This window comes from Nicotiana tabacum, chromosome 5 (genome assembly GCF_000715075.1).
Source record: "Nicotiana tabacum cultivar K326 chromosome 5, ASM71507v2, whole genome shotgun sequence".
Lineage (NCBI taxonomy): Eukaryota > Viridiplantae > Streptophyta > Magnoliopsida > Solanales > Solanaceae > Nicotiana > Nicotiana tabacum.
In genome coordinates, this window is record NC_134084.1 from 135,468,380 (window position 1) to 135,489,038 (window position 20,659).

The following is a 20,659-nucleotide window of genomic DNA, read 5'->3' on the forward strand; positions in this document are numbered from 1 at the left end:
ATTTTCTGTAACTGCTCTGAAGGTGTAGGTTAAGCAGAGGTTTGCTAACGTGCTCTATCAACGATGCCGTGCCGGAAACGGTAGGCAGGCAAACTCCGACCACTAGGATGAAGGTAGATGGTGACATGAGGGTAATTACTCCAAAGTTAGGGGTCCCTCAAGCTATGGAACCACTGCAACTGAGTAATTGGGTAACGACTGGAAAAGGATCAAGATGCATGCAATAGGAAACAACGATGCCGGTGATGCTACATAAGGAGGAATCATCTAATGCTACTGCTCGAAGACTAAATTTCCTTGAGAAACAAGCTGTACCAAGTCCGATCAAAGGAAACTCTAAAGCTGAAGGTCTGATCAAAGAAAACTTTGAAGCTGAAGGTCCTACTATGGCGGATGTGGTGAAAAACAATCATGCTCAACATCTAGGTATGAAATTGAAGTTTTTCCCTCCAGTCATTAAAAATAGAGTTAAAGTTGTGCAATTAAATGAGATCGAGATGGAGAAACAGAGTAGACAATGGATAAATGCTTTGATTGGCTATGTATTAGGAGGTATGCCAAGTTTCAAAGAGATGCTACAATTTGTATATGAAGTTTGGCACTTTGTATCAACTCCCAGAGTATTCCTTCATGATGATGGATACTTCATATTCAAATTTGAATCGGAGGATGATAAGAACTTATTATTTTAGAATGGGCCATATACATTCAATAGTAGGCCGATGATCTTAAAGGAATGGATACCAGATTTCAAAATGAACAAGGAGCCTCTGCGACTTGTTCCACTGTGGGTATCATTCCCTAAGCTACCTCTTCAATGCTGGACTGAGGAAAATTTGGGCAGATTGGCTAGCTATCTAGGTCGGCCAATATGTACTGATAAATTGACAGCAACAGGAGATAGGATATTATATGCTAGAGTTCTCATTGTGATGGACATAACTCAGCAACTTCCAGAGGTGATAACGATTGAAAAATCTGATGGAACCATATGGCAGCAAGATATAAATTATGAGTGGAAGCCTAGATTCTGTCAAAACTGTGCACACTTTGGGCATTTCACTGAAAGTTATGGAAAAGAGGATCAGCAGGAACAAAGTGTTCAGAAGAAAGAGCATAATAAAGTGAAACAGAAGCCAACACAATAGAAGAAAAAATGGAAGGTTAAGCAAACAAACCCAAAGCCACAAGAACCTATTGCTGTTGAGGAAGATCATAGTGTCCCTACCAAAGTGCAAGTTCAAAGAAGTGGAAACAAGGTATTAGTATTTCAAGAACAAAGGCAGGGAAATCAGCATGAGGATCCGTGTCACCAGGAGGAAGATTGGGATAGTGATTCAGAGGAATCCCTGGGGATAAACCAATATTCACCCTTGATGTTATAAAGCAGGTGAAAGGAGAGTAAGTCAGAGATTTGCTAGGAAACATCCTCCATGATTTTCTGTTCCTGGAATATTAGAAGGCTTAATAAAGCCCACAAGCAAAAAGAATTCAAGGACCTTTTGCTTGGAAAAAAGATATACCTAATTGGTTGCCTTGAAACTAGAGTTAAACAACATAAAGCTGTAAAAATAATCAGAAAGTTTGGAAATGATTGGGAATTCTATACAGATTATACTCATGCCCTTAATGGAAGAATATGGGTTGGATGGAGGAAAACTTCAGTAGCTGTCAACATTAGATATAGTACTGCACAATTGATTCACTGTTTTATTGAGGATAGACAATCTCAATTCAATTGTGAATTGACATATGTGTATGGTTACAATACAACTGCAGGAAGAAAACTATTGGGGGATCAATTAAGGAACATTAAAGGTTCTATAAATGGACCTTGGATACTACTGGGAGACTTTAATACTATACTGTCTAGTGATGATAGAGTTAATGGAGTACCAGTACATCCTGCTGAGACTGTGGACTTTTAGAATTGCATCACCGATTTGGGAATGGGGCAGGTGAATAGAAAAGGGTGGTAGTTTTCCTGGTGCAACACAAGAGATGAGAATGAAAGGATATACAGTCATATTGATTGGGTGTTTGGTAATGCTGAATGGTTTCAAACTAATGGTAGTATTGAGGCTAATTATCTGAATCCTGAGTATTCAGATCACTCTCCCATTGTGATTAACACTGTGACAGCTAAACAATACCTTAAGAAGCCATTTAGACTGCTGAATGTCCTACTACAACAGGATACTTTCAAGTCAATTATTCAGAATGTGTGGCAGCAGAATATTGAGGGATATTGTATGTATGAAGTGTGACAGAAGTTGAAGCTGGTGGAAGCAGAGACTAAACAACTGAATAAAGAATACTCATCTTTAGAAGGCAGGATAATGAATTTGAAATAAAAGTTGGGGGAAACTCAAGACAAATTAGCAGAAGATTTGTTCAACAGTAGCCTGATCAATGAAGAGAAAGAGATACTAGTAGAGATGGAGAAATGGGGCACTATTCATGAAAAAGTTCTTTGATAGAAATCCAAAGCTACATGGATTTCCTCAGGGGACTCAAATACCAGATTCTTTCATGCTCATATGAAAGCTAGACAGGCAAGGAACATAATCTCTTCTATACAGAATGAACAAGGAGTCCTACTCACTGATCCAAAACTTATCCAACAAGAATTTCTTTAGTTCTTTAGAAAGTTATTGGGTACTGTTGCCGAGGAACTGCCTTGTATTGATACAACTATTGCAAGGAATGACTCATGCTTAACTATAGACCAACAAAGAGTTTTGATTAAGCCTATTACTAGAGAGGAGGTAAGCCAAACTGTTCAAAACCTTCCCAATGATAAAGCCCCGGGAATTGATGGCTTCCCAGCTGAGTTCTTTAAAGCAAACTGGAGTGTTATTTGGGAAGACATAATAACAGCAGTGATGCAATTCTTTGAGAATGGCCAGCTTTTGAAAGAAATTAATTGTACTATTATAACCCGGGTGCCTAAAGTACCAGCCCCCACCTTGGTTAAGGATTTTAGACCAATAGCTTGTTGTTAAACTATATACAAGACTATTGCTAAAATAATAACTGAAAGGTTGAAGACAGTGGTGGATAGGATAGTAGGCCCTTCTCAGTCAGCTTTTATTGAACGAAAGAGTATACTAGACAATGTCATAGTAGCTCATGAATTGGTGAAAGGATATTCTAGAAAAGGGGTGTCTCCTAGATGTATGGTAAAGATTGACATTAGGAAAGCCTATGATTCAGTGGAGTGGATTTTTTTACAGATGGTGTTGATTGAATTTGGGTTTCCTATGAAGATGGTAAATTGGATAATGACTTGTGTTTCAACTGTCAGTTATACCTTATTGATCAATGGAGGACTGACTACCAGATTCCAAGCAAAAAAAGGGCTCAGGCAGGGGGACTCAATGTCATCCTACCTATTTGTATTGTCAATGGAGTACTTGAACAGAAGCTTGAAGAAGCTAAATGCTAATCTTGATTCTAACTACCACCCCAGATGTTCAAAGCTCAACCTAATTCATATATGTTTTACAGATGATCTGCTATTGTGTTGCAGGGCAGACAAAATTTCTATCCTGTTGATGTTGCAGGCTTTCAATCATTTCTCTGAAGTGTCTGGACTTAAAGCCAATATGGAGAAGAGTTCATTGCATATAGCAGGGGTATCAAATGAATTCAAACAACAGATTATACAAGAGATGGGCTTTGCTACTGGTGAAATTCCTTTCAGATACCTAAGTGTTCCTCTATCTTCAAGGAAGATTACAGTTCATCAGTGTCTACCTCTAGTAGAGAAGATGATTACAAGAGTTAGATGCTGGTCAACCAAACTATTATCATACAGTGGAAGGTTGCAACTAATAAAAAGTATTATGTTCGAGATGCAGACTTACTGGGCTTAGATCTTCTTACTGCCTAAGAAGGTCATCAACATGGTGACTAGTATATGTAGAACATTTCTTTGGACAGGTACAAATGAGGTGTCTAGAAAAGCTCTAGTGGCTTGGGAGAAACTATGCATGCCTAGAGCAGCTAGAGGCCTGAACATAATAGACTTCTACAAATGGAATAAGTCAGTAATTTGCAAATTATTGTGGGCTGTCAACCAGAAGAAAGGCAGTCTATTTTTTTTTAAATTTTAATGCATATACTTGCAATAAACTTCAAAAAAGAAACATATTTTGTATTCTACACATACTAATAAACAATATTTCAATATGTGCAGTAATAACAAACTTTAAAAACCGAATGTATTCATAAAGTATCATAATAATAAATATTACAGTTGCTCAAAAACTCTTTATCATTCACTTCAATAAATCAATTAACTTTTGGCCGCCATTTCCAATTGCATCAACCATATTTTCCTGAATTTGACATGTTTGAGTTCTCTTTTGCCATCTGGGAGTACTCTTATAGTGATGAAAACTCTAGGTTGAAAGTTTATCTGTACTTTTAACATATGTATCTGGATTCTAGCTACTTCCCAGACTATGGGTGAAATGGATTCACTACTTTTACATAAAGCAGAAGACTATATCAGATTGTCATATTCCTAAACAAGCAAGCTGGCTAGTTTGGAAAATATTGGAGGCAAGAAAATGGTTAGAGAATTAGGGGGATCCTGCAACAATCCTAAGAAGCTGTGAATCACAATGGAAGTTCAACATAAAGAAAGCATACAAATTGTTTACCCCACAGTTTCAGAAAGTAGAATGGAAGAAAGTAGTATTGGTACAAACCATTATACCCAGGCATCAGTTTATTCTATGGCTAGCAATACAAAACAGATTGGCTACTGTGGACAGGCTACAGAAATGGGGAATTCAAGTTGACAAAAGATGTATACTGTGCACAACTGGAAGAGATGAAACATTGGAGCATATGTTATTTGAATGTACTTACTCACAACATATGTGGAAATCTATATTGAGCTGGCTAAGCATACAGAGAAGGATAGGGAACTGGCAGGAAGAAGTGCAATGGGTGGCAAGCAAAGTTAGCACCAGACCATGGACACACATATTGGGATTCCTCTTTGCAGCTACAGTCTATCACATATGGGGTGAAAGAAATGCGAGAAGGTTTTAGTTGAAGAAGCAAGAAGTCATACATAGAACAAGAGATATAGCTATACAGTTACATATTAAAGGTCAATATAATTGTAAATGAAAAAGTGTATTAGATAGATTGAATTGGTACCCAGTCTAGGAAAGTATAGAAATGGTTGTAAATATCTAAGAAACTAACTCAATAGTCCAAATGAGTTAGATGCATGTAAAGTCATTACGTGGTGAAATAAAAATTTTATTTTAACCAAAAAAAAAGAATTAATCTAGATATTTACACAAGTTCAGAATTCCTAGCCAATTTGTTTTCATATTTTTTTTCATTGTGCATTCTGAGCTGGACCTATTAGGTGATCTTAATCATCCCTAATTCCAACCTGTTCCTCTCAAAGTTTTCTCTACTCAGTGCTTTAGTAAAGATGTCGGCAATTTGCTTATCAGTAGCACAGAATTCTATGGAGATTAATCCTTTCTCATAGTTATCTCTTAAGAAGTGATGTCTAACATCTATGTGCTTAGTCCTCTTATGATGAACATGGTTCTTTGTCATACTTATAGCACTAGTGTTATCACAGAATATAGGAATGCAACCAACTTCAGTGCTAAAATCTACCCGCTGTTGTTTGATCCATAACAATTGAGCACAACAAGATGCAACAACAATATATTCAGCCTCAGTAGTAGATAAGGCCACTGAATTTTACTTTTTTGTGGCCCATGATACAAGACATGAACCAAGAAAGTGAGCCATACCTGAGGTGCTTGTCCTATCCACAAGGAAACCTGTATAATCATCATCAACATATCCTACTAGATTGAAATTACTACCTTTGGGATACCAAAGACACAGATCAGTGGTGCCTTTGAAGTATCTTAGTATCCTCTTGACATCAGTTAAGTGAGATTCTTTTGGATTGGCCTGGAAGCGAGCACAAAGCCCTACACTGAAGACTATGTCAGGTCTGCTAGCAGTTAGATACAAGAGTGAACCAATCATAACCTTATACAACTTTTGATCAACTGATGAACCAGGTTCATCAATGTCTAATTTTGTGGCAGTTGCAATGGGGGTGTCTATTTCCTTTGATTCCTCCATTTTAAACTTTTTGATAAGTTCTTTTGCATACTTCTGTTGATGGATCATGGTTCCATTTGGGCTTTGTTTGATCTGTAAGCCTAAGAAGAAGTTAAGTTCACCCATCATACTCATTTCAAACTCGCTCCCCATTAATTTTGCAAAATCCTTACTTAGTTTATCAGTGGTGGCCCCAAAGATTATGTCATCAACATATATTTGTACAACAAGGAGATCCTTACATTTTTCCCTTAAGAATAGGGTAATGTCAATTTACCGCTTTTGTAGCCATGTTCAAGCAGGAATTTGGACAGTCGTTCATACCATGCTCTAGGAGCCTGCTTGAGTCTATAGAGAGCCTTGTCTAATTTGTACACATGCTCAGGACATTCCTTTCTCTCAAACTCTGGAGGTTGTTTCACAAACACTTCTTCTTTTAGGTAGTCATTCAGGAAGGCACTTTTGACATCCATCTGATAAAAAGTGAATTCCATGTGTGCTACAAAGGTTATGAGGAGTCTTATTGCCTCTAGTCTTACAACTGGAGCAAAAGTCTCATCATAATCTATGCTCTCCTCTTGGCTGTAACCTTGGACCACCAGTCTTACCTTGTTTCTTGTAACTGTTCCATCTTCATCAAGTTTGTTTCTGAAGACCCATTTTGTACCAATAATTGATCTGTCCTTGGGTCTTGGAACTAGATGCCAAACTTGACTTCTCTCAAACTGATTGAGTTCATCTTTCATTGCATTCACCCAATCTGCATCCTACAAAGCCTCAACAACATTTTTAGGTTGAATAAGAGATAAAAAGGCATCAAAAGCACATAGATTCTTTAATTATGATCTAGTTTTGACTCCAAATGTTGGATCTGTGATAATGTTCTCAATAGGATGAGAACTTTGATACTTGTGAGGTTTCACAACCAATTGGTTTCTGCTAGATGTTTCTCCCATGTTCTGTTGTTGAGGAACATGGTCATAAATAGGTTCTTTTACGGGGTTTGTTTCAATTCCTCTTTGATCAGCTCCCCTGTCAGGTTGCCCTGAATGGAAGAACCTGTTCCATCACATGTTCCTTCTTTTGGTGTCACTTTAACTTGTGCTGAGGCTTCAGTCAAATCCTTTACCAATCCAATGGCTTCATCTACATGTTCTTGTCTCTCAGAAAGAATGTTAGTTTCATCAAACACTACATGCACACTTTCTTCTACACACAAAGTTCTTTTATTGAACACTTTATATGCTTTTCTATGTGAAAAATATCCCAAGAATACTCCATCGTCACTTCTGGGATCAAATTTACCTAGGATTCTTTTCCATTATTGTGCACAAAGCACTTGTATCCAAATGCCCTAAGATGGGATATATTTGGTTTTCTCTATTTAAGTAACTCATAGGGAGTCTTCTCTACAAGAGGTCTAGTCATGTATCTATTGATAATGTAACATGCAATGTTTACAGCCTCTGCCCAGAAGCTGTGGGGAAGTTTACTAGAAAGAAGCATAGTCCTAGCCATGCCTTCAAGAGTCCTGTTCTTTCTTTCAACTACTCCATTTTGTTGAGGAGTCCTAGGGGCAGAGAAGTTATGATCTATACCATTTTTATCACATAATTCAGCAAACTTAGCATTTTCAAATTCAGTTCCATGATCAGACCTAATGGATGCAAGTTGATTTCCTAATTATTTCTGAGTTTTTCTAACAAAAGCAGTAAACATGTCAAATGATTCATCTTTAGATGTTAGAAATAGTACCCAGGTAAATCTAGAATAATCATCAACAAACACCATTACATATTTCTTTCCACCTCTACTCATGGTTCTCATAGGACCACAGAGATCCATATGGACCAGTTCCAACGACTTGGTTGTGCTTACCATTTTCTTGCTTTTGAAGGATGATCTTACCTGCTTCCCTCTTGCACAGGCCTCACAAACTTTGTCTTCCTTGAACTTGATGTTAGGTAACCCTATCACCAAGTCCTTAGAGACTAATTTGTTTAGCTGATTCAGACTAGCATGACCAAGTCGTTTGTGCCACAGGAGGAGATCATTATCCAACACACTTAGACAAGTGAGTTCATTTTCTAAAAGAGTATACAAATCTACAATGTATATATTGTTAACTCTTTTTCCCTGCAAAACAATCTTGTCAGTGGTAAGGTTAATCACAAAGTTTTTAGTAGAGGTAAATGCTATAAGGTTACCTCTGTCACACAGTTGTGACACACTAATCAGGCTGTATTTCAAGCCATCTATCAAGTAGACATTCTCAATGGAGTGAGAATCTGTCTTACCTACCTTTCCAACCCCAATAATCTCACCTTTCTTCCCATTTTCAAAGGAGACATTACCTCCCTTTAGGTCTTCAAGTGAAAGAAACTGGTTCTTGCTTCCAGTCATATGTTTTGAGAAACCACTATCCATGTACCATATTTGGCTACTACCCTTCACTTGGACCTGCAAAACGAAATCAAGGGTTAGTCTTAGGAACCCAAACTAGTTTGGGTCCCTTTCTATAGGCAAAGGGATAAATCAAATTCCTTTTAGTCCACCCAGACAACCTATTTTTCTCTTGAACAAAAGTTTTGTTCTTTTGACTGGTCTTTTCTTTTCCATTACATTCATTTTTGTAATGGCCAGTCTTACCACATGTGTGCAGATTTGTTCTTAGGAAGAGTGAGATACTTTCTTTTAGGATCCCACTTAGGTGCTTGAGTTCTATAGCCAAGTCTTCTTTTGTTGCTATTGTGATATTCTTGTAGCCAAGAAAGTGCATCAGAAGCCTTGTTCCATTTGCAAGTTCTGTCTAATTCATGTTTTACCTTCCCTAGATCTTCTTTTAAGACTTTTATTTGCTCATCCTTCCTATACAACTCATCTTTCATTTTTCCCAAGTTTTCTTCTAGAGTGAGATGTGTGTGGTCAGCTTTCTTCTTACCTTTTCCTAGTTTCAGTTTTAAGTTCTCAGACCTAAGTTCTAGGATACTGGCATCAAATTCAAGAACCTGGTTCTTCAACTCAACATTTTTACTCTCACTCTCATTAGCCCTAGACTCTAGGTTTTTGCACTTGGATTTTAGGATCACACATTACCTAGACAAATCTTCCTTCTCATTGTTAATTATTTCAGACTCATCAATGAAATCTAGCAATAGCTCAGACAACCTTCCTTTAGATAGGAATTTAATCTTATCTTTGAGATGAAGGATACTTACCTCTTGTTCATCATCTGATTCTCTGATGGCCATAAGTGCTTGTTCATCTCCAGCTTCATCTTCCAAGTCCTCATTTGACGTTTCTCCCTAGTAGCAACCATAGCCTTTGTTGATCCTTTGTTCCTTCTTGGTTGAACCTGTTCCTTCTTCCTGTTCCGTCGTTCAGCACTTTCCTTCTTCCACTCAATTTCTCATTGGGGACAGTTCTTGATCATGTGATCAGTCTTACCACATTTGTAGCAACCCTCATTGGTATGTTTCTCAGGAGCCCTTGGTTTGTTGAAAGTTGTACCTCTTGAAGAACCCTTTCCTCTCATCAGGTACTTTTTGAAATCTCTTGTGATCATAGCCATTTCATCATCCTCCAGATATGAACCTTCAGCAATTCTGAGAGCCAGACTTCTTTCCTTCTTGGGTGCATCCATTTTCATGGTCTGCCTTCTCAGTTCATAGGCAGTGAGGTTTCCAATTAGTTCATCCAGCTTGAGGGTATCGATATTCTTTGATTCCTGAATAGCAGTGATTTTTCTTTCCCAAGAGACTGGCAGAACCCTTGTCAGAATCTTCTCAACTTTGCCTTCTTCAAGAATAACCCTTCCAAGAGACTTAAGTTCATTTGTCAGTGTGGTGAACCTTGTATACATCTCTTAGATGGTTTCTCCTTTCTTCATGGTGAAATTCTCATACTGAGAATACAACATTGTTCCTCTAGACCTCTTCACTTGAGGTGTTCCTTCATCGGCCACTTGCAAAGTGTCCTAGATTTTCTTAGCAGTGGGATAACTTTGAATTCTACTGCACTTGTCTGGACCCAGTCCACACACAAGCCATTTCTTTGCCTTGGCATTCTTCTCCCATTTCTTCAAATCTTCAGCAGTGCAGTCAGCTCTTGTCTTTGGCACATCCACTCCTTCAGCATTCTTCATTGTGGTTGCTAGAGGACCATCAGTGACTATGTCCCAGAGTTCATAGTCTTCTCCTATGATGTGATCCCTCATCCTGTTCTTCCACCAAGAATAGTACTGACCATTAAAAAGTGGAGGCCTAGCAGTGGATTGCCCTTCCCAGTTCCCAGGTGGTGCACTCATTTTGATCTTTTCCTAAGGTGTTAGCCTCTTCAAGGATAACCCGCGATGATACCAATTGATGTTTTAAGCGTCAATACCACACAAGAGGGGGGGAGGGTGATTTGTGTGGTACCCAATTTTCGCTTAACTACTCTATAGAAGAACCTGTCTCTTCTAGGTGTTCCAACTACTACTGTTTATGGAATAATAAATACAGAAAATAAAGAACACAGAGATTTTTACGTGGAAAACACCTGGCTCAAAATGTAAAAAAAAACCACGACCTACTACTCAGTAGGATTTTCCCAAACATCCACTAAAATCACTGAGCCAAAACATCATTTACAAATGCTCTTTGTAAACCTAAGGATTAACTCTAATTCTGTTGCACAACCTCAACTGTTGCGACAACTTCAAGTTAGCTATAACTTGAACACTCTAGGTACCTAATACAATTGCTTCTATGAAAGCTGAAAGGTACAACTTTAAACTACTTACTACAATTGAACTAGAGTAAAAGATAAACACAATGGAACTAGTTCTTCTATCTCGTTCAAGTAGCTTCAGGAGTGCACACTCAAATCACACATAAATTGCTTGCAAAATCGCCTTGCTTTTTGCTGTCAATTTAGTTTCACTTCTGCATATGTGCAATACATGTAAAAGAGAACAATCACTGTCATTTAATGGGTTAGTAATCAGAGTTTGATCGAGACTCAATTGATGAACTTCCATCGTAGAAGAGTTCATGATGATCTCAAACTCTAACACTATCTTTATCCTGGATCGTGTTCTTTTCATATAAGGAGACTTTCTCCCCTTATCTAATATGCAACCTTTTCGATCAGATCAGAAGATATTGCTGCTTAATCAGTAGGACTTATCTCCTTCACGTGAATCTCACATTCATAGATTGATCATGACCGTGATTCACAAGATGGACTTGGTCCATGACTGAGTTTATTTGTCATTCTTCAAAACTTGACATGTTCTTGGGCCAGCACGGTAAATCCTCCGCTTCTGGGAAATTCATTTAAGAGCCCAAAAGTCGAATCTGCGATACACCTTACGCATCTGCGACATGCAGATGCGGCCATCCTGACCGCTTCTGAGGTTCCTGACAAATCCTCCTAGTCCGCTTCTGTGGCCATTCCAACACATATGTGGTGCCACACCTGCGGTCGCCAAACCGCAAGTGCGAAAACACCAGAAGTAGCAAAACTTCAGCAGTTGCAATAACATCTCAACTCCTCTATCAACCATCCAAAATCACCCCGAGACCCCCAGGACCTCAACCAAAAGTACAAACATAACCCTATACCTTATTCAAACTTGTTCCAATCATCAAAACACTTCAAACAACACTAAAATGACCAAAACACCTCGGATTCAAGCCTAAGTTTCTAAAATCTTTCAAATTCCACTTTTGATCAAAATCCCAACCAAACCACGTCTGAATAACCTGAAAATTTCCACACACTTCCCAAATGACCCAATAAAGCTACTGCAACTCTTGAAATTCCATTCTGACCCCTATATCAAAATCTCGCCTATCGACCGAAAATCGCCAAAATATCAACTTCACCAATTCAAGCCTAAATCTACTCCGAACTTCCAAAACTCATTCCGATCACACTCCTAAGTCACAAATCACCTCCCAAAGCTAACCGAACCATTGGAATTCACTTCCAATCCCTCTATCACATAGTCAACATCCGGTTGACTTTTCTAACTTAAGATCCCTCAAAAGAGACTAAGTGTCTCAAACCTTACCAAATTCCTTCTGAACTCAATCCGGCCAACTTGATACCATAAAACATGGATAACGAAGCGTAAAAAAGCAGAAATAGGGATAACAGAGTGGTAACTCATGAGACGACTGGCCTGGTCGTCACATCCTCCCCAAATTAAACAAACGTTCGTCTGCGAACGAATCAAGAAATATACCTGAAACCTCAAACAGGTGAGGATATCTGCTCCACATCTCCCGCTCGGTCTCCCAGGTAGCCTCCTCCACAGGCCGACCTCTCCACTACACTTTTGCTGAAACTATATCCTTTGACCTCAACTTTCGAACCTGACGACCCAAAATAGCTTCTGGCTCCATATTATAGGTCAAATTATCATCCAACTGAACCGTACTGAAATCCAAAACATGAGACGGGTCCCCAATATGCTTCCGGAGCATAGAAACATGAAATACCAAATGCACACTCGACAAGCTAGGTGGCAAAGCAAGCTCGTAAGCCACCTTCTAATCCTCCGAAGCACCTCAAAAGGCCCAATGAACCGTGGACTCAATTTCCCTTTCTTTTCAAATCTCATAACACCCTTCATGGGCGAAACCTTCAATAGAACCTTCTCGCCAACCATGTAGGACACATCTTGAACCTTCCTGTCAGCATAACTCTTTTGCTGCGACTGCACTGTACGAAACATCTCCTGGATCACCTTCACCTACTCCAAGGCATCCTGCCCAAATCAGTCCCCAATATCCTAGCCTCACCGGGCTCGAACCATCCAACTGGAGATCTACACTGCCTCATATACAAAGCCTCATATGGAGCCATATGAATACTTGACTGGTAGCTGTTGTTATAAGCAAACTCTGCAAGCGGTAGAAACTGATCCGATGACCCTCTGAAATCAATGACACATGCACACAACATGTCCTCCAATATCTTAATAATACGCTCAGACTGCCCATCCGTCTGAGGATGAAAAGCTGAGCTCAACTGCACCTTGAATACCCAACATTCGCTGCACAGACCGCTAAAACTGCGATGTAAACTAAGTGCCCCTATCTGAGATGATGGAAACTGGGACACCATGCAAACAAATAATCTCCCGGATATAGATCTCTGCCAACCACTCTAAGAAATAGGTAGTACACACAGGAATGAAGTGCGCGGACTTGGTCAGCCAATCCACAATCACCCAAATAGCATCAAACTTTCTCAAAGTCCGTGGAAGTCCAACAACAAAGTCCATAGTGATCCTCTCCTACTTCTACTCAGGAATATCCATCTACTGAAGAAAACCACCCGGTCTTTGATGCTCATATTTCACCTGCTGACAATTAAGACACCGAGCTACAAATCCCACAATATCTTTCTTCATTATTCTCCATTAATAGTGCTGCCTCAAATCCTGATACATCTTCGCGACACTCGGATGAATGGAATACCTCGAGCTATGGGCCTCCTCGAGAATCAACTCCCGAAGCCCATCCACATTGGGCACGCAAATCCGGCCCTGCATCCTCAACATCCCATCATTGCCAATGGTCATATCTTTGGCATCAGCATGCTGAACTCTGTCCCTAAGGACAAGCAAATGCAGATCATCATACTGGCTCTCTCTGATGCGCTCCTATAAGGAAGACCGAGAAACCACACAAGCCAATACCTGACTAGGCTCCGAAATATCCAACCTCACGAACCGATTGGCCAAGGTCTGAACATCAACTGCAAGAGGTTTCTCCCCAACTGGAATATATGCCAAACTCCCTATACTCACTGCCTTTTGGCTCAAAGCATCGACTACCACATTGGCGTTTCCCGGATGGTACAATATAGTGATATCACAACCCTTAAGCAACTCCAACCATCTCTGCTGCCTCAAATTAAGATCCTTTTGATTGAACAAATGCTAAAGACTGCGATGATCAGTGAGCACCTCACAAGATACGCCATACAAGTAATGCCTCCAAATCTTCAGTGCGTGAACTATGGAAGCCAACTCCAAATAATGAACGGGGTAGTTCTTCTCATGGGGCTTCAACTAACGAGAAGCATAAGCAATAACACTACCCTCCTGCATCAATACACAATCAATCCCAACCCTCGAAGCATCACAATACACGGTATATGAACCTGAAGCTGATGGCAAAACCAACACTGGAGCTGTAGTCAAAACTGACTTGAGCTTCTGAAAGGTCTCCTCACACTCGTCCGACCTTACAAATAAAGCACCCTTCTGAGTCAACTTGGTCAAGGGCAATGCGATAGATGAGAATCCCTGAACAAAACTGCGATAATAACCCGCAAAACCAAGAAAGCTGCGAATCTCTGTGGGTGAAGACGGTCTGGGCCAACTCTGAACTACCTCTATCTTCTTCGGATCAACTTGAATACCCTCGCTAGACACCACGTGCCCCCAGAAAGCCACTGAACTAAGCCAAAACTCACACTTGGAGAATTTTGCATAAATCTTCTCCTCTCTCAATCTCTGCAACACAACTCTCAAATGCTCCGCATGCTCCTCCTGACTACACGAATATACCAGAATATCATCAATGAAAACTATGAAAAATGAGTCATGATAAGGCTAGAACACGCTGTTCATCAAATGTGTAAACGCTGCTGGGGCATTGGACAACCCAAAAGACATCACCAAGAACTCATAGTGACCATATCGGGTCCTGAAAGCTGTTTTAAGAATATCTAAATCCCTGATCTTCAACTGGTGATAACCTGAACGGAGATCAATCTTGGAGAACACTCTCGCTCCCTGAAGCTGGTCGAATAAATCATCAATGCGAGGCAAATGATACTTGATCTTAATTGTTACCTTGTTCAATTGCCTATAATCAATGCACATTCTCATTGTGCCATCCTTCTTCTTCACAAACAAAATCGGCGCACCCTAAGGTGACACACTAGGTCGAATGTACCCTTTATCAAGGAGTTCTTGAAGATGCTCCTTCAATTCCTTCAAATTCGCTGGTGCCATACGATACAACAGAATAGAAATGGGCTGAGTGCCCGGCACCAGGTCAATACCAAAATTGATATCCCTGTCCAATGGCATGCTCGGCGGGTCTGCCGGAAAAAAATCGGGAAAATCCCTCAAACCTGGAATAGAATCAATACTGGGAGTCTCAGATCCGACATCCATCACAAATGCTAGATATAAAAGACAACCCTTCCCAACCATATGTTAGGCCTTCAAGAAAGAGATCACTCTACTAGGAACATAATCAGTCACACCTCGCCACTCGATCCGTGGCACACCCAGCATAACTAATGTGACTGTCTTAGCATGACAGTCAAGAATAGCACAACACGAGAATAACCAATCCATGCCCAAAATGACATCAAAATCAACCATGCTCAATAGTAATAGATCTACTCGGGTCTCCAAACCCCCAATAGTCACCACACACGACTGGTACACACGATCTATAACAACAATATCGCCTACTGGGGTAGATACATGAATAGGTAAATCAATAAACTCACAGGGCATACCCAAATAATGAGAAAAATACGAGGACACATAAGAAAAGGTGGAATCGAGATCAAATAATACAGAGGCATCTCTGTGGCAGACTGAAACAATAGCTATAATAACAGCATCTGAAGCGATAGCATCGGGTCTGCTTGGGAGTGCATAGAAACAGACCTGACTGCCCCTTGATCGACCTCCCCCTCTGGGGCGACCCCTGGCTGACTGACCTCCACCCCTAGCTAGCAGAGCGGGTGGTGATGAAGCAACTGGTGCTGAAGCTGATGACTGACCCCTTTGTTGGGATGAACTAGCAAAATAACAAGGACAGTGCCTCCACATGTGACCCATCTTACCATACTCAAAACAACTCTCAGGTGCTGGAGAAGGGGACTGAAGGGAACCCCTCGCACCGGAGTGACTAGCAGATGCACTCGCCATAGAAGAGCCCTGAGCTGATAGAGCACGGGTCGAATTCTGAGCTATAAGGGCACTAAGAGATGACTGACCCTGATGAGAACTGTGAGAACCATGACCCAATGAGGCCCCATGATAACCTAGGTGAGCTGGCTGAGCATGCCTTAATGGACGGCCTCTGTCGTGCTGAAACTGACCCCTCGAAGGAGAACCACTATAGCTACCAGATCCTCGAGGCCTCTTGGCCTCCCTCTCATCTCGCTCCTGGCGACGAACAGACTCAATATCATGGGCGATATCAACAACCTCCTCGAACGTGGCACCAGTCACCCTCTCCCTAGTCATGAGAATACAGAGTTGATAAGTAAGACCATCAACAAACCTCCTGATCCTCTCTCGATCGGTTGGAACTAACCAGATGGCATGACGAGCCAACTCAGAAAACCTCAACTCATACTTTGACATAGTCATATCCCCCTATCACAACCACTCAAACTGCCTACGTAACTCCTGTTTGCGGGACCGCATCACATACTTCTCCAGGAAGAGAACGGAGAACTACTGCCAGGAAAGGGGTGCTGCAACAACAGGCCTACGCCTCTCAAAATCCTCCCACGAAGTGAAAGTAGCTCCTGAAAACTGATAGGTGGTAAAAGCGAACCCGCTGGTCTCTAGAATATCTGCAGTACGAAGCATCCTCTGACACTTAGCCAAAACGCCCTGGGCTTCCTCGCCCTCTACGCCACTAAAGGTTGGAGACTGTAATCTACCAAATCTCTCCAACCTATGCTGCTCATCCTCCGGCATGACAGGAACCACATAGTCCTGAGCAGCTGCAACTGGCTGGGCTGGATGTGCCCCCGATGTCTGAAGTCCCTGCACAACCTGGTCATGTGTGCGAGCAGCAGGAGTTTGATTGCCTCCACCAGCCTGCGAAGTAGCTGCAGCTATAGTGACTGAAACCGCTTGATCTAGGATAGTGCAAACTAATAAGATCTGTGCCAAGGCCTCCTAAAGACCCGGAATCACAATAGGCACAGCTAGTGCTGCTGGAGCATCCATAGCTGGGACCTAGACCTGAACTAGGGCAGCTAGTGGATCTGCAGTTGCTGCTCTAGCTACTCTACCCCTACCACGACCACGTCCTCGGCCGGCCACAACTGGTGGCACTGGTGGTCATCCACCCTATCCGGTAGCGCGTGTCCTCACCATCTGTGAGAGAATAGAATAACAGAAGTTCAGTACTCAGACCGACAAGTTCGCACGACAAGAATTTCAAGAATATGAAGTTTTCCTAAAGGTTCTGCAACCTCCCGAGGATAAATACAAATGTTTCTATACCGATCCGTGAGACTTTACAAAACCTGCTCATGACTCGTGAGACCTATGTAACCTAGGCTCTGATACCAACTTGTCATGACCCTAACCCTGAACCCGGTTGTGATGGCGCCTCTCGTGAAGACAAGGCCAGCCAACTAAACCCAATTCACTTATTAAAGCAGTTAAACATCATAAAGCCAGTCTAAAACATGATTTAAGGATAATAAGTAGCGGAAATACAACCCGACACACCCCTAACCGGGGTGTCACAAGTCACGAGCATCTAACAATACGAAATCCTCAAATGTAACTACAGATTTTTAATTGCTGAACTAAGAACATAAAGGAAATAGATAGGGAGGAGATCCGGGCTACGAATGCCAATAGCTACCTAAAAACTCCTCGAGATCCGCCCAAAGCTAGAATGAATCAGCACTCGTGAGCGGTACCAGCTACGCCTGAGTCTGCACACAAGAGTGTAGAGAGTAAAGTGAGTACTCCAACTCAGTGAGTAACAAATGTAAATAAAGACTAAAAGCAGGAAATCACGTAGGGCACAAAGCATTCTATAATGAAGTAGTAAAACCATTGCAAAATAGTAAAACAGTGAAAGATAGGTAAAATCCTTTAACTCAAAATTTAACTTCATGAAAAAGCCCTTTTCAATTATTAAGTAGGTAATTGACAGTCAATTATGAAAAGTAAACACATAAAGGCTCGCCCCTCGGGCACAGTATCAACAAATCCGCCTCTCAGGCAATATCTCAAAACAATACCATCCCCTTGGGCAATCACATAGAACAACACCAGCCCCTCGGGCTCAATCACATAAAACAATACCAGCCCCTCGGGCTCAATCACATAAAATAATACCAGCCCCTCGGGCTCAATCACATAGAACAATACCAGCCCCTCGGGCTCAATCTCACATCATAATGGGTACTCGCGCTCACTAGGGGGTGCAGACTCCTGGAGGGGCCCCTTACGGCCTAAGCGCAATAACAAGCCATCTCGTGGCATCAAACTAGGCCCTCGACCTCATATAAATCAAGCCACCTCATGTTGTACATATCTCAGGCCCCCAACCTCAAATCAGTATCAGTGTTTCCTCACAACATAGGCCCTTGGCCTTACTCAGTCAAAAATTCTCAAAAGCCCCTCGGGCAATAGTAAAATAGTGTTTCTCAGCCCAAACATCATTTAAAATATCATTTAAGTATTAAAACTGATTAAACATGATTGAGTAGTAAAGCAGTGGAAAATAACATGACTTTGTTCAAGTATAAAGTCAAAACAGTGAGGAAATATCAATAAAAATCCCCGAAGGGTTCAAATAGTTGGAACTAGGCCCAAATATGGCATTCAGCCCAAATAATGATGATAGCAAATAGTTTTCAATCAAATACACGGTAAAATTATCAATCGGGACGGACCAAGTCACAATCTCCAATAGTGCACGACCCCACGCTCGTCATCAAACGTGTGCCTCACCTCAATATAGCACTACAACATGCAATCCGGAGTTTCAAAACCTTAGAACATCATTTACAATCATTACTCACCTCGAGCCGGCTAAATCTCTAGCTCGCAATGCCTTTGCCCCTCGAATCAGCCTCCACGCGCATCGAATCTATCCAAAATTAGAACGAAAACGTCAAAATATGCTAAGGAAACTAAGCCCCAAGTGAAAACAATCAACAAAATGCACAAATCCCGAAATTACCAAAACCCGACCCCCGGGCCCATGTCTTGGAATTCAATAATTTTTACACCAATAGATTCCTTATCTCCCCACGAGTTCATACATATCAAAAGTTCAGAAATCCGACCTTAAATGATCCATCAAGTCCTCAATTAAAGGCCTAAGTTTCCAAGCCCTAGTTTTCCCAAATTTCACCTTTAATTTCCTTGATTTCTAGCTCTAATCCTTGGAATAATAGCATAGGAATGAGTTTCAAGTCCAAATTCCTTACCTCAACAAAGTTCCCTTGAAATCCCTCTTTCAAATCGCCCAAAAAGCTCCAAGCCGAAGTCCAAAAATGGTGAAATAACCCAAAATTCGTGAAGGACTCTTTTTAATTCTTCGGCCCAGTTGTTCCGCATCTGTGGCCCCATCGCCACTTCTACGGTACTGCATTTGCGGTAAATCCTCCACTTTTGCGGAATTCACTTAAGAGCCCAAAAGTTGCATCTGCGATACACTTTCCGCATCTGCGACTCCGCAGATGCGGCCATCCTGACCGCTTCTACGGTCCCTGACAAATCCTCCTAGTCCGCTTCTGTGGCCATTCCAACGCATATGCGGCACTGCACCTGTAGTCCCCAAACCGCAGGTGCGAAAACACCAGAAGCAGCAAAACTTCAGCAGCTACAATAACATCTCAACTCCTCAGTCAACCATCCGAAATCACCCCAAGGCCCCCAGGACCTCAACCAAAAGTACAAACATAACCCTATACCTTATTAAAACTTGTTCCAATCATCAAAACACTTCAAACAAAACCAAAACAACCAAAACACCTCGGATTCAAGCCTAAGTTTCTAAAATCTTCCAAATTCTGCTTTTGATGAAAAGCCCAACCAAACCACGTCCGAATAACCTGAAAATTTGCACACACATCCCAAATGATCCAACGAAGCTACTGTAACTCTCAAAATTCCATTTTGACCCCTATATCAAAATCTTGCCTATCTATCGAAAATCGCCAAAATATCAACTTCACCAATTCAAGATTAAATCTATTCCGAACTTCTAAAACACATTCCGATCACACTCATAAGTCACAAATCACCTCCAGAAGCTAACCGAACCATCAGAATTCACTTACGAGCCCTCTAACACATAAGTCAATATCCAGTTGACTTTTCCAACTTAAGATCCCTCAAAAGAGACTAAGTGTCTCAAACCTTACCAAATTCCTTCTGGATTCGATCCGACCAACCCGATATTACATAACACGGATAATCAAAGAATAAAGAAGTAGAAATGGGGAAAACGGAGCGATAACTCATGAGACGACTGGCTGGATCGTCACAGGTTTGGCTCAAACGTCTCGAAGGTACCCTGACAGTATGTTCCTAGCGGAGCAATTTGTAAACATGACAATAATCTTTAAGGATGAAACAAAAATCAGCTTCAGGGTCCATATTTCAAAAAGACTACGGATTTGTGAATTGAATATTTTTTGTTTTTTCATTTGATAGCCAATTAGCTTAACTTCTCAATCCCATCACCACCTTTGAACAATTTATCAGCACATATAAGGCTGATTGTTTCAACGTGTGATC

At 41.0% G+C, this 20,659-nt stretch overlaps 1 protein-coding gene across 1 annotated transcript; it reads left to right on the forward strand.

Annotated features, from left to right (window-relative positions):
• Positions 1 to 3,179: 3,179 nt before the first annotated feature.
• LOC142180987 (uncharacterized) lies at positions 3,180 to 5,067 on the forward strand. Its single transcript, XM_075253095.1, has 3 exons — positions 3,180 to 3,785; positions 4,456 to 4,569; positions 4,678 to 5,067. Exons 1-3 carry the CDS (start codon positions 3,180 to 3,182, stop codon positions 5,065 to 5,067), a joined length of 1,110 nt encoding a protein of 369 aa, XP_075109196.1.
• Positions 5,068 to 20,659: the final 15,592 nt, after the last annotated feature.